Source organism: Pantherophis guttatus, chromosome 3 (assembly GCF_059756535.1).
Source record: "Pantherophis guttatus breed Tessera chromosome 3, ASM5975653v1, whole genome shotgun sequence".
NCBI lineage: Eukaryota > Metazoa > Chordata > Lepidosauria > Squamata > Colubridae > Pantherophis > Pantherophis guttatus.
In genome coordinates, this window is record NC_142065.1 from 6,791,733 (window position 1) to 6,807,243 (window position 15,511).

Consider the following 15,511-nt stretch of genomic DNA (forward strand, 5'->3'; position numbering starts at 1 on the left):
TGTATCCAGAAGCATTCTCATTCTTACCGGAGCTATTCAAGACGGGGAACCGGTAGTAAAATTTTTTGAATCCTACTACTGGCCTGTGGGGTGCTTAAATCTGACCTACGGGGCCAGCCTGGAAATAGCAAAGGACTGGCCCACCTGTGTCTCTGGCAGCCAAAACGGGGCAGCCTCCCCACACGCATTTTCGGCATGGATGTTGTGGCCCCGCCCTCTGAGCCTGTCCCATCGGAGGAAGAAAGCTCCGAGCATGAGGAAGAGGAGTCAGCCAGGCCTCCCTCTCCAGGCCCCTCCCCTCTGGCACTGTCTCAGGTGCCGGCCGAGGGAGAGGAGATTAGCCGGGAGACAGGTGGCTCGGATGAGAGTGAAGGAGAGACGTCATTCCTGGACGCACGCCTGCGAAGGCGTGATAAACGATTGCAGCAGCTCAGGAGGCGTGCTAGGGATTAGACCTGAGTCACTGGACCACACCCCAGAGACTATATAATAGAGGGTGGTGGTCAGTGATCCCTGTGACGAACAAAAACAAACCTTGGATAGTCACTAGAACACGGCTGAAGCTGACGAGAGGAATATTGTTTCTGTTGGACTCTTGTACGCTGAGTATATTATCTTTCTGTTTCTGTGGCAATAAAAGCACTTGGCAGACGGTGTGTATATCGCTGCCAAGTTGGAGATAAAGACCTGGGTGCGTGCCAAGTGCTTCCTTAATCCTCGGCTGGCTGTGTTTGTGTGTGTGTGTGGACGGGGACAGATCACTGGACGGCCTCCTGTAGCATTCGGCTGGCCAAAATGGGGCATGGGGGCAATGCCCCATTTTGGCCGGCAGGGTGCTACAGGAGGCTTCGGTCCCTTCTCTCTCCCTCCCCCACCCCGGCTGGCTGAATTGACTGAATTGTGAATTGTGAAAATATCCTGTATCTGTAAACTACTGTATTCCCCACCATCTTTGCAGCATTAAGGAAGCTGGTCAGATTGCTGCAGTCAATATTCTAGAGAAGGGTTTCTCAACTTTAGCTAAACCTTTTTAAGATTTGTGTAAGATCAAAGCGTTGATTTTTTCAGTCGTAATGTACGGCTGCCAGAGTTGGATTATAAGGAAGGTTGAAAGCCGAAGAATCGATGCTTTCCAATTGTGGCGTTGGGAGAGTCCCTTGGACTGCAAGGAGATCCAATCAGTCAACCCTAAAGGAAATCAACCCTGGAAGGACAGATGCTGAAGCTGAAATATTTTAGCCACCAAATGAGGACTCCTTTTAGAAGACCCTGATGTTGGAGAAGATGGGAGGCAAAAGATGGGAACAGTAGAGGAAGAGATGATTAGGTAAGAGTCATTGACGCAATGAACATGAATTTTGGCAAACTCTGGGAGAAAGTGTACGGGGGGGCCTGCCGTTCTCTGGTTCATGGGGTCAGATGCAACTTAAATTTGTGGACTCCCAACTCCCAGAATTCTCCAGCCAGAGGAATTCTGGGAATTGATATCTACACTTCTTAAAAGTTTCCCAGTGTTTCCAACACTGTTCCAGAGCATGAATTTTCAAACTTTTTAAAGCTATAGAGCCAATTTTATTTTAAAAATTCCCAGAATCCCAAATTACGGGGGGTGGGGCTCTGGAATGTCAGCTGATGAGCTGCTCAAGTTTACAGAAAAATGCAATGGAACCCTGTAGCTTCAAAGCAGGAACTTAAAAGACTGAGTGTATTCAGTGTTGTTGTTTTTAATGCTTAAGCCCCTTGCAAAGTTTCTGATTCCCACAAAACCCTGTCAAATCCTTTCAGAGGAGTTTGCAAAACCCCGTATAAAGAAACAACAACCCTATTTTTACAGCATGCCTGTCGATATTCCTATCATCTTGGTAGATGTAAACAAAAATGCTTTTGATTTTACTCAATTGGCCCTTGATTCCTTCCGGAGGCAGAGAGCTTCCACAAAGTCATAAAAAGTATGTTTAAAATAAAAACACCTCAGCCCTGTGGATCCACCTCTTTATGTAATTCCAAAGCAATTTTCCAAACTATAGGAATGCAGTAGTATCTCAGTATTCAACTGCTTTGAAATTTATCAAATTTGATGCCCAACACATTTTGATGTGAAAATTTTGTCCTGGTACTCATTGATACTCAACACATTTTGATGTGAAAATTTTGTCCCGGTACTCATCGTTTGTTTGGTACTAAACACACCAGCTAGAACTTGTCAGTGTCGGCTGCCCTGTGACTCATTACGTTATTCCTCATGGGAAAAAAATGTTTGGTATTCATCATTTTTGGTACTCATTGCGCCTCCTGGAACCAATTAACGATGAGTATTCAGTTTCACCTGCATGGGAATTAAGAAGGTATCGGGCAAAGTTTCCATATTTTACTGGCCACAAAACACACGAGTTTCTAGAGACAAAAAAAAAAGTTTTACTAGGCAGGCCAGGAAGATTTATTGGGGTGACCAGTTTTTTGAAAAGTGCTTTCTATAACTCACAGATACCCCTTTAGAAAAATGCAAGAGGGGGGAGGGGCTGAGATGGCTTGAGGTCCCTCCCTCCTGAGCAAAGGAACACTAACCCTGAGATTTATCCTGTCCTTAGCACCTCCTACCGTGTTTCCCCGAAAATAAGACCATCTTATATTTTTTTGAACCCCGAAATAAGCGCTTGGCCTTATTTTCGGGGAGGTCTTATTATTTTGGGGCGTGTGGAGCAAGACAGGGATCCTCTTGCCGTCGTACCTGATTTCCAGCTCTGTCTCCCTAACCCTAACCAGAGGAAATGGCGGGGATTGGCTGTGCATGCCCTTAAATATTTCTGGGGAGGGCTTATCTTTGGGGGAGGGCTTATTTTCAGGAGAGGGCTTATTTTCGGGGAAACACGGTTATTTTAGCCCCCAAAACCAGACAGCAGAGAAGCATTATGAAAAGAGGAAAGACGCCCCACCATCCCGATGGCACTCTTATAGAAGACGAGGCCAGGAAACCTTAACATTCAAGAGCGAGGGAATTCGTCGAGAGCATTGGCCCAGTGGGCAGCGGCTGAGAAATAATGTGGTTTTGGGTGACAACCTCAAAAGCAGAATAGGGTGGAGTCTGCACCATCCAGGGATGTCCTATCGCTTTGCCTATTGTTGGAACAAAAGATTTGGAGAGAGCATATAAACAGGGAGACCTCTTAACAGGAATCCAAACTATAACTACAATGGAGTCAGTGATGGTATTCAGCCGGTTCAGACGAATCGGTAGTAGCGGCTACCACTGCCCAGGTGCTATGCTGTCCTATTTAGCCACGTTTTCTTCGCACACATGCTTGCGAAGGTGTGTGCATGAGTGAAGCGAGCATGCGTGGGAGCTCACACTGTTGATGCTGGGCGAACTGGTAAGCACATTATATGAATCCCACCTCTGAATGGAGTGTAATGGTTCTGGAGGCCAGGCTGTCCACCAGATCCAGCTACCCATTCTTAGGCCATCTTTTCCTTAGGATTATCAATAGAAGATCAGTAACAGACGGTGGAATTGTGGTTTTTTTTTGTTGTTCTGAGCTTGGTTGTTTTCTTGTAGACATTTCATCACCCAACTAGGTAACATTGTCAGTGCAGTAAGGAGTGGGGTTTATGGAGAGGAAGAGGACAACAATGACTATGGTGTCCTCGGCGCTCTGAATTTGGTTGTTTTCTTGCAAACATTTCATGACCCAACTAGGTAACATCATCAGTGCTAGAAGGGAAGGGGTTTTTCTCTCTCTTATTTACCAATTGTTTTCCCTGTCAGTGTTGGTGGGAATGACCTTGGTGACTCCTTGATTAGGCTGTTGTTTATTGTTGGGTTGTTGTTGGAGTTGGTAATTCCTTGACTTCACTCCCTTCTAGAACTGATGAGGTTACCTAGTTGGGTAATGTAACGTCTGCAAGAGAACAACCAAGCTTAGAGAGCATCAAGGACCCCCCAGTCCTTCTGTTCTGTAACCCATCACTCTCCCAATATGCTGGCACTGGCAGTTGGAACTACAGAACATCTGGAACGGCTATCCCAAAACTTATGGGAAGCAACCAAGTGCTCACGGCTTCCACGGGATCATAGATTTCTCTGGAGATTCTCAGTCATCCAGGTCATGGTTGTCCCAAAGGCGCTTTTTCCAAAAGGGCTTTCTTTGTTTTTGCTTGAAGACGTTTCGCTTCTCATCCAAGAAGCTTCTTCAGTTCTTTGGAAGCAGCTCCTTGGATGAGAAGCGAAACGTCTTCAGGCAAAACAAAGTGCAGTTGCCCACCTTTGGGGCACAGGATGATAGTGTTGTGGCCTGTCGGCTGCCAGTCCCTCCAGCAGCCGAATCAAATGAGGAGGCGGCGTAGAAGTCAGGGCCAGCATCAAGGCAACCTGAGAGCTGAGGGGGAAGAGAAAATGGAGCTGTCAGAGAGAGAGAGAGAGGTGGAGCCTGGACCGTCCGTCAGCCCTCAGATGGAGAGTCAACAGCCCCCAGGTCTGGAGGTGGCTGATGAGGAAGAGGAGGAACAGCTGGGTCCAGTGCCTGATGCATGGATGCACAGAAGGCAGAGGAGAGGAGAGCAGTGGAAATCTATGGGCCGGTCCGTGGGACGGAAGAGCCACCGCTGCTAGCGCAGCCCCACCCTAGCTCTGGGGATAAAAGGCAGGGGGCGGAGATGAATAGGTGTGGCAGACAATTATTCATCTCCCTGCCGGACAAACTTGTTAAGCCTGCGTTGAGAAACTTTTTGCCGGGGCTGCTGGCGCTCCTAATAAGGAAATCATTGATTTAAACAGAGGGATTGTTGTGTTTGGGGAGCTGGGTCAGAACAGTTTCCAGCGGAGAAGGGACGAAACGTGCATCACGGGCCAACTCCACTCCACTTTTGCGACTTTCTGACAAGCTGAGTCAATATGGGGAAGCTGGATTCACTTAACAACCATGTTACCGTGTTTCCCCGAAAATAAGACCCTGTCTTATATTTTTTTGAACCCTGAAATAAGTGCTTGGCCTTATTGCCATGCGCTCAAAAGCCCGACTGGGCTTATTATCAGGGGATGTCTTATTTTGGGGGAAACAGGGTAGTAATTTAACAATTGCAGTGATTCACTTAACAAGTGTGGCCAGAAAGGTCGTAAAACGGGACAAAACTCACTTAACGAATGTCTCACTCAGCAACAGACATTTTGGGCTCAATTGTGACTGTACCCCAAGGGCTACCTTTAACATCAACTGAGTGAAGAAGGCCTCATTCTGGTTCCTAAGCCATGAAGATTATGGATCCTACTACTGCCTAATAGGAACTGGAGAACCTACAATCAGATCTATCAGAATAGAACTGGAAGGGGTCTTGGAGGTCTTCTAGTCCAACCCCTTGCACCTTCTCTGCCCAGTTCTCCTCCCTCCTGGGAAGAGAAGTCCAAAGATCAGCCCGCCCAAATTAGGAGACCCCATCCACTTCTTGAGTTGGAAGACTAGTTGTTGCTCTCGGGTGTTCTTTCCCATGTTCCTGCTGACTAGAGACATCATCGCTGTAACCTATCTTCTCTCTTCATCAGTGGGTACCATTCTTAAAGACATCTCTTGGAGATGTCCTTCAAAGCATCTGGGGTAAAAGGGATACAGTGGTTGCTGGTGGAAGGTAGATTCCAGGGCTACCACCATAGGGCAGCCAAATCTGTAAACTATTCCAGAGAGCCACAATACAGGTAGTCCTTGACTTACAAACAGTTCATATAGTGACCGTTTGAAGTTATAACGGCACTGGAAAAAAGGGAATTAGGACCATTTTTGGCAATTACGGCTTTTTGCCGCATTCCCATGGTTGTGTGATCAAAATTCAGACGCTTGGCAGTTGTTTCATACTTATGGCCGTTTCATACTTATGGCATGGGCTTCCGTCCCATGGGGAAGCCAGATTCACCTGGCAACCGGGTTACTTAACTTATCAATTGCGGTGATTCACTTAACAACCGAGGCAAGAAAAGTCGTAAAAAGGAGGCAAATCTCACTTAACGTCTCACTTAACAACAGAAATCTTGGGCTCAATTGTGATTGTAAGTCGAGATCTATCTGCAGAGCAGTTGCTCCAGACAGGGGCTGCTACACTGTGCCTAATGGCAGGGTCATTCATTCATTCTTCTCTGCAGAAGCCTGGTAGACCCACAATTCCATCTGCAAAAGAGCCCCTTAGCTTTTAAAGAAAGGAAGAAAACTGGAATTCAATCTGAAATCCACAGCATGGCAGTCTTGAAGGACCCTCTTGGTCATTTAAACCCCTGTAGTCCACACAGAGTCATATTTTGGCACCCAGCTGCTTTAAAATGCGTCGAATTCGGTATCCGACATGTTTTGAAGCAGAAATCTTGTCCCGGCACTCATCTTTCTCCTGGTAGCCAATGTGTAAGAACCTGCCAACGTTGGCTACCTCATGCCTAGTTCTTGAATAGTTGGTCACGTGGTTTTCTCAGTACCTGTCAGTTTTCGTGTCTCTGGAACGGATTACCAACAAGTACCGAGGAACCACTGTACATCGGAGATGGGTGGACAATGTGACCTACAACAATGGGGAGATTTTTGGCCTAAATATTAATTAATTAATTAATTAATTAGGAAGCTTTCTCACAGAGCTTCCACATCAGAGCTAAGTACCAGCTATCTTCTCTTTCCCTTGAAGAGCTCCCTGCTTCTTCTCAAACTGAGGTGAGGGAACCCTACCTAGAATAAACTGAACGGAAAGCATTCGAGATGCAGGAAACCTGAACGTACTTTTTATAACATCTGAACTTTTCTTAATTCCATTAACATTGGCCTAACCTCAGTTTCCACTCCAACCATCTGAGATCGTTGTGTCTACAAGAACACCATGGAAATAATTCTTAATAAACACGGAAGGAATTTAAAAAAAAAACAAACTAAACACAAATCCGAGAGGGAGAGATCAAAACGTCCAGGAGATGTGGGGCTTTGGTCTGGTTTCTTCTGCCACGTGGCCCCAGAGGTCTAACCTCCCAATCTGTTGCTGGTTGGTTGCTCCGTTCTGCATTCTCCATCTCTAGGCTGGGGGCCAACCCACATTCTGTAATGGAAGTAGAAGCCTGAGTCCTTGATGGCGGCTGGCATAGGCTCTTTTCTGAGGGAAGAAAAACTGGGCAGGAAGTTGTGGAGTGAACTTTCCAACGACTGGACTATTGTCTGTGATCAGAACTCAGCTGTCTTCAGTCTATTTTGTTCTGTAAGCTCATGTGGGAGTTGTTTTTTTTAAAGAAGAAGAGGGGGGAAAAACCAGTAACACCTGTTTGTAGGAAAGGAAATCCTTCACTTGGTGTCTCTTATCAATGGTACAGAAGGGCTTAAGACTCCGAAGATGACCGAGAGACACTCTGGATCAGAGCTTTGTATATGGCAGAGTTCAGGAAACGGGGGTAGGAGTCTCTGTGCATAAGCGTGTAAATCTGTAACTGCGCATCGTCGAAGGTGTGCGAGGAGGGCTCCTGCATCTTGCGGTTGATGCCCTCACGGACACGGGAGTCCAAGCTGACCTGAGAAAAAGGGAGGGTGGGCAAAACACAATAAGAAAGATGATTTCGGCTTTCTTAATCTATGTGTGCCCAATGATTGGGCAACTATTAGTGTGCAGAATTATTATGCAACTAAATGAAAATGTTCCCATCTCACTCGTTTATTTTCATCTGTTTAAAGTGAGGATAATAAACAAACAACTCAAAATGTACAGATAAACATTTCTGACATTTCAAAAAAAGCCATCCCTGTTGACTATTTGCAACAAAACGTTTTGATGGTTCTGGGATCATGCCCTGATATTTTAGCAATTTCAAGGGGGCTGCAACCCTCTGAAAGACGTTTTACAATGTTTGACTTTTCAGAGTCAGTTAAATCTCTTTTTTTTTGGCCCGTTTTGCCTGAGGAAAAGGAGCTGCCTGATAATTATGCACACCTTGATAAAGGGTGTTGATTTCCTTAGGCCACACCCTCCCTCGTTACACAAACACACATCAACTGATCTGTTTATATTCACTACGCATTCCACTTTGGGAAAAACAGAATAACAAGAGTTGGAAGGGACCTTGGAGGTCTTCTAGTCCAACCCCCTGCTTAGGCAGGAAATCCTACACCACTTCAGACAAATGGTTAGCTAATCTCTTTTTAAAAACTTCCAGTGTTGGAGCATTCACAACTTCTGGAGGCAAGTGGTTCCACTGATTAATTGTTCTCACTGTTAGGAAATTTCTCCTTAGTTCTAAATTGCTTCTCTCCTTGATTAGTTTCCACCCATTGCTTCTTGTTCTGCCCTCAGCAGGGTTCTGCTTTGGAGAATAGTTCGACTCCCTCTTCTTTGTGGCAGCCCCTGAGATACTAGAACACTGCTATCATGTCATCCCTCGTCCTTCTTTTCATTTATACAGTTTATACAGCTTGGAGGTGGAAAATATGCATAAAAATTATGATATGGTCAAAATACTCACTTGCCTAATAATTGCACACACGATAAGTCTTCAGGTAGAATGAGAAAACATTGGAAAAGTTTCTGGACTGCTAAGGTAAGAGAAAAAGGGCCCAGGCACTATCATTTACCAATTGAATGAAAACTGGTATTTGAATTTGGTTATCTGAAACATTTTGGGGTGCTGGAATAAAATAGGAAAAGAAATACCTCCTTGGGAGAAAGGATGGAGATATAATCTTCATAGATCATCCGTGCTTTCTCGTCGATGGCACGCTTGTTGCATTCGCTTTTGAGCTCCTCGCAAGCTAACCAAAAGAGCATATTTTCCTCGCTGTATTCAGTCCGTAAGAATTCCCGAAACACGTTCCTGCCAGCTGGGTTTTTCATCAACTTGTCAAACGACTGAGACCAGACCTTAATTTCTTCGGTGGTGGGTTTGGTGCTGAAGGCACAGGAGCCGCGATCCAGCAGAAACAAAGCAAGGTAGAGTGAGTCACAGTGGGAAGAAGAGGAAGAGGAGGAGGAAAACGAAATGTGTTATTGGAGTGAGATCTTGGTAATTCTTGCACAACTAGAGCAGTGTTTCTCAGCCTTGGCAACTTTTAAGTCTTGCGGACTTCAACTCAACCAGTTGAAGTCAACTTCAACAGTTGAAGTCCATACATCTCATCTCATCTCATTCCGTCTCAACTCAACCAGTTCAACTCAACAGTTAAAGTCAATTTCAACAACTGAAGACCACACAACTCAATTCAACTCAACCAGTTCAATTCAACAACACAACTCAACTCAATCAGTTCAAGTCAACAGTTGAAGTCAACTTTAACAACTGAAGACCACACAACCCAACACACAACACAACTCAACCAATTCAACTCAATAATTGAAGTTAACTTCAACAATTGAAGATCACACAACTCAACTACTTCAATTCAGCAACACAACTCAACTCAACCAGTTCATCTCAACAGTTGAAGTCAACTAACCCACAATTCACCACCACTGTCAAGCTTGCAAGTAATAAGTCCCAGAATGAGTAATCCAAGGCAATCATATTCAATCAAAGTCCATCTATTATATAATAATATATTATATATTAACATATTATATGTTGATATAACATATCAACAGTTCAACAACACAACTCACCTCAACCAGTTGATTCCAACAGTTAAAAGTCCACATGTCTTAGTTCACAAGCTTGCGAAGTAGCGTTCTAGAGCTTTCACGCTCCTTTACTGGAGGCTTTCAAAAACAACTTACAGGTAGTCCTCAATTTACAGCTATTCATTTAGCAACCACTTGAAGCTACAATGGCACTGTAAAAAGTAGCTTAAGATTGGTCCTCACCCGATCATCACAGTATCCCCACAGTCATATGATCAAAATTCGAATGCTAAACAACCAGCCTGTATATATAGTGACTACAGTGTCTTAGGGTCATGTGATCACCATTTGTGATCTTCCCAGCAAAGTCAATGGGGAAGCCAGATTCACTTACAGCAGTGGCCAAAATTGTGAAAACCTTTTGGGAAAGGTGTATTTTCTAAAACTAGCTAACAACACCACTTTTTTTGGGAGTAGTACCATAAAATTATATATGAATGGAAAGATCATTTAATCAAGGATGCAATGCAATAGCTTTTATGAAGGATTTGCTATTAGAATAACAGTTACAGGATAAAGAAGAAAAGTGAAACACGTAGACAAAATGAGATAGACAAAAATTATCACCGTAGAAAAAAACGAGATATATAAAAATTATCACCATGTCAGTTAATAGTTAGTTGGGTAACCTTTAGCATGAATGACGGCCTTACAACGTCTTCCCATGGAGTGAACCAAGTCTTTCAGTTCTGCAGCTGTTATAATCTGAAACCAAGATTGATTGAAGGACTGCTTCTATTAACTGGGTTTTATTGCTGAGTCGCTTCTGACTAACAGGTTTCTTTAGTTGGCTCCATAGATTTTCAATTGGGTTAAGAACGTCTGGGCTATTCCCAGGCCATTCCAGCAGTGGAATAGGAATATTTTGAAACTCAAAAAAAAAAAAAAAAGTGGTGGCCAATGAAACCTCAAAAATAGACTTTTCCCAAAAGGTTTCCACAATTTTGGGCACTACTGTTAACAAATGCAGTGATTCGCTTAACAACTGTGGCAAGAAAGGTCATAGAATGGAGCAAAGCTCTCGTAACCAATGTCCAACTTAGCAACAGGATCAATTGTGGCTGGAAGTTAAAGACGACTGTATCTCCTTAGCTTTTAGTAATATAAGATTCACACCATACAATGAAATAAGGAAGAGAATGTCACGAGTGGGTGTCGCCAGCCGACATAACTTGGCCGATGGCACCCTGAGGAGACCCTCTCTGTGGGAGTGGACTGGCCGGTGGGAGGCTACTGGTGGCAGAAGACGGTCTCGAAGGTACCCAGGTCCTGTGCCATGGAGCGCTTTAAAGGTGGTGACCAACACCTTGAATCGCACCCGGAAGACCACTGGGAGCCAGTGCAGCTCGCGCAGGAGGGGTGTCACGTGGGCACAACAGGTTGCGCCCATAACCACCCGTGCGGCCGCATTCTGGACCAGTTGGAGCCTTCGGGTGCTTTTCAAGGGGAGCCCCATGTAGAGAGCATTACAGTAGTCCAGCCAGGAGGTGACTAGGGCGTGAGTGACCATGCGCAAGGTGTCGCGATCCAGAAAGGGCTGCAACTGGTGAATCAAGCGAACCTGATAGAAAACCCCCCTGGCCACGGCTGTCATATGTCAGATGCACGTCAAGTACTTTGAAGTTCCGTTGAGGTCAACGATGAAATTTAGAGTTGGTTTTGAAAGCTCAGCTCTTGGTTTAGGTCTCAAATGGATGATATATCCTTTCTTTATGAGACTGAATTCTCTTCTACAGCACTCCAAAGGAGTCCTTTGAGCAGCGAACAACGGAAAACGGCAATCTATCAAGGGGTCCAAAAACACGCTCCTTAAACAATGCAACTAAGTTCAACCTAATTGTTCTGGGTTTGTAGTCCCAAAAGTGCTTTTTCTCAAGAGGCAACTGGACTTTCTGTTTTTTTCTTTGAAGACGTTTCACTTCTCATCCATGAAGCTTCTTCGGCTCTGACTGGATGGTGAGAAATGGAAGGATCCAGATCAGAGCTGAAGAAGCTTTCTTGGATGAGAAGCGAAACGTCTTCAAAGAAAAAAAACTGTTTGCCTCCTGCAAAAAGCACTTTTGGGACAACCTGGATAACTGAGTATCTCCATAGACATTCTGGGTTTGCACAACACATTTCTGTTGTGACCTAGGCTTCCTGAGTCATTAAAACACACGAGTAGTCCCCAAAACCTCTTTTATTGCAACAGCTGTGAATTACGTTCATTCACAGCTGAGTCCCAATTAGTTGCAAAAAATCCTGCGGGAGAAGTCCTTCGGGATAATCGCCAACTTTTATCTCCCTTGACACTCTGCCAAAGACCTACTTGGCAAAGCCACACAGAGTCCAGAATCAAACAGAGATGCCGACTGGGAACAGAATTAACAATGTTGCTTTCCTGCAAAGGGCCCATGTGTCTTTGCTCCTCTTTTAAGCCTTAAGGGAGGGGCCAATCATCTCCAAGCCTTCCTCCCGAGTTGTCCCTTTAGTTTTAACTGTTCTTGCTTTCTGGCAGCTCTGCGCATGTGTGCACTAGGAACAGGCTCCTTCTGTTCCTCTGCCTCTCTGCTGTCCGACTCTGGAGGCTCCGGAGTCCGCGCATAACTCCCAGATGGCCCTGACTCCATCTCTGCCTCCGATGCAGAGCCCTCGTCCAAGCCTTCCCCAGACTCCAGGACTGGCCCATGGTCCTCCCAAGCCTCTTCACTGTCCGACTCCACTGCTAGCTCCGCAGGCTGCTGGCAGACCACAACAATTTCAACCCACCAAACAAGCTGAGTTCACACAGCACAACAGGCCACCTTAAACCTCGAACCCTGAGTCAAACCAACCAAGCTTCTTGTTTAGTTGTACGCCGCCCCACAAAAAGACTCACAAAATCAAACCCCAGTAAAAGCTTAGCGTGTCGTGCAAACCCCCATCTGGCCAAGATCTTCAACTGGCCTGGTTAGGATTGCAGTGTGAATGCAGCCCCGATTTGCAGCCAGATTCAAGCAGGTTTGTGCGAATGCCCATCAGCCAAGCAGAAAAAGAGTCTCACCAGGATTCACAGTTTGGAATGGTTTCCAATTTCGTTTCGCGAGATGCTCTCCAGGCCCTTTCCCGGTCTTCATTCCTAACGATGGAAAAAAAAAAGAAAGAGAGAGAGAGAGAGAGAGAGAGAGAGAGAGAGAGAGAAAGAAAATAAGATGAGAAACAAAACATCTTCAAAAGAAAAAAACCAGAAAGTCCAGTTGCCTCCTGAAAAAAGCATTTTTGGGACAACCATGACCTGGATGACTGAGAATCTCCACAGACTTTTTAGAGAAAATAAGAATTTTTGAAGATCTGAATCAAACACCGTTGCTTTATCAATTACAGGTAGTCCTTGATTTACAACCTTTCACTTAGTGACTGTTCGAAGTTACAATGGCACCGAAACAAGCGACTTTTGCACACTTAAAAAACCATTGCAAAATTCCCAGGGTCAGGTGATCAAAATTCAAGACACTTGGCCACTGATTCATATTTATGACGGCTGCGATCTTCGTGACAAACCAAGTCAATGGAGAAAGCCGGATTCACTTAACAACCGGGTTACTAACTTTATAACTGTAGTGATTCACATATCAACGGCGGCAAGAAAGGTCGTAACATTGGACGAAACTCGCTGAACCACTGTCGTGCTTAGCAATTGAAGTTGTGGACTCCATTGTGGTCATAAGTCGAGGACTAACTGTATGGCTATATTTTAAAGCATTCAAGCAAGGCAGTTTGGTGTAGTGATTAAAGCCTCAAATTGGAAACCAGGAGACTGTGAGTTCTAGTCCGGCTTTAGGCTGGTTGCTGGCTGGGGAATTCTGGGAGTTGAAGTCCCAAACATCTTCAAAGTTGCCAAGTTTGAAAAACACTGGCCTAAGCGAAGGATTTCTCAAGCAATTGCGGACCTCAGGAAAGAGAAAACAATGTTGTCACTGGCACTTCAATTTTCTCGGGTTGATTAATAGCAAGATCAGCCACAAATGTTGAGTCTGTGCACACGTCATCCTTAGTGAACTGTGCAAACCAGCGTCTGCATTTTCTGCGTCGGATGAGGAGAGCAAGCTCTCTCCTTCTGTCCTGGTCACTTTTTACAGAGGCACATTTGAGAGTGTTTTAACAAACTGCATCACTGTTTGGTTTGGTGGCAGCAGAACCTCAGATAGAAAGTCCATACAGAGAGTGGTGAGGACAGCGGAGAAGATTATAGGAATTATAGGAAGTTCGCTTCCTGTCATTCAGATTACTGCTTATAATATATAAGAAACAGACTGCGAAGTGGGTGTGTGGTGGGGAGGTATATATACATCCGAACTAGACTGTGCTGTTTCTCCGTGTCATATAATATATGTGGGTACATGCATAATTTTGTATTTATTTATTTATTTATCTTGTCCTGTTTATGTTTATATAAACAGGTGGAGACCCTTTGAGAGTTGTATGCAATGAAATTTCATTTTAATGTATTCCGATTAGTGTACATTCAAAGTGACAATAAATATTCTATTCTATTCTATTCTATTCTATTCTATTCTATTCTATTCTATTCTATTCTATTCTATTCTATTCTATTCTATTCTATTCTATTCTAGTTGCAAAACCAGTTGAAAATGAGAGCATCAAATTCAACAGAGGCCATAAGAAGTTGCTCAATTACCAAAGAGAAACCAAACTTACAGTCATAGCTTTGGTTATACCCAGATCCCCAGACTGCTAATTGGACCGATGAAAACGAACTGCAAATAATTGTCTACTAATGGAATCCGAATTAACAAGATGATGATGTGGCTCGTAGGGTTTTCTGCCTGAATATTTGAGTCTGGTCTGGTTTGATTTGGCCAGTAGATGTCAGGTTACCCTCAATGTTTAGCCAGCCAGAAGAGGAAGCAGAAGTTGAAAGTCTAGAGATAGGACGACATTTCCACTTGCATTGTCAAGTATAGGTAGTCCTCAACGTTTAATGATCATTCGAAGTTAGCAATACCGCTTTATAAAGCCTTATAAAGCTTATAAACTCCTACCCTCAAAACGATGCTCTAGAGCACTGCACACCAGAACAACTAGACACAAGAACAGGTTTTTCCCCAACGCCATCACTCTACTAAACAACTAATTCCCTCAACATTGTCAAACTATTTACTATGTCTTCACTACTATTAATCTTCTCAAAGGTCCCACCACCCATCTCCTTCCACTTATGACTGTATGATTTTAACTTTGTTGCTTGTATCCTTACGATTTATATTGATATTGTTTCCGGATTGCTTATTTGTCCCCTATGACTATCATTAAGTGTTGTATCTTATGATACTTGATGAATGTATCTTTTCTTTTATGTACACTGAGAGCATATGCACCAAGACAAATTCCTTGTGTGTCCAATCACACTTGGCCAATAAAAAATTCTAATTCTAATTCTTAGTATGACCACACTTGGAATACTGAATTTAGTTTTGGTCGATGTAAAAAAGATGCGGAGACTCTAGAAAGAATACAGAGAAGAGCAACCTAGATGATTAGGGGAATGGAGGTTAAAACATATGAAGAACGGTTGCAGGAACTGGGTATGTCTAGTTTAATGAAGAGAAGGACCAGGGGAGACTTGATAGCAGTCTTCCAATATCTCAGGGGCTGCCCCAAAGAAGAGGGAGTCAAGCTATTCTCCAAAGCACCTGAGGGCAGGACAAGAAGCAATGGGTGGAAACTCATCAAGGAGAGAGAACTAAGGAGAACTTAGAACTAAGGAGAAATTTCCTGACCATTAGAACAATTAACTAGTGGAATGACTTGCCTCCAGAAGTTGTAAATGCTCCAACACTGGAAGTTTTTAAGAAGATGTTGGATAACCATTTGTCTGAAGTGGTGTAGAGACCTCCAAGGTCCCTTCCAACTCTGTTTTTTC

The 15,511-nt window shown here is 44.1% G+C and overlaps 1 protein-coding gene across 2 annotated transcripts in view; it reads right to left on the reverse strand.

Moving 5' to 3' along the window:
• Positions 1-6,723: 6,723 nt before the first annotated feature.
• The window catches only part of RGS19 (regulator of G protein signaling 19), a 69,112-nt gene continuing 60,324 nt past the window's right edge, over positions 6,724-15,511 (reverse strand). For both annotated transcript variants that reach the window (XM_060684324.2, XM_034401785.3), the window contains exons 4-6: positions 12,632-12,706; positions 8,650-8,884; positions 6,724-7,516 (exon numbers count right to left, since the gene is read on the reverse strand). In XM_060684324.2, the coding sequence (XP_060540307.1) occupies positions 7,328-7,516; positions 8,650-8,884; positions 12,632-12,706 (499 nt within the window). In that variant the 3' untranslated portion in view covers positions 6,724-7,327. The remainder of the gene's footprint in view (positions 7,517-8,649; positions 8,885-12,631; positions 12,707-15,511) is intronic.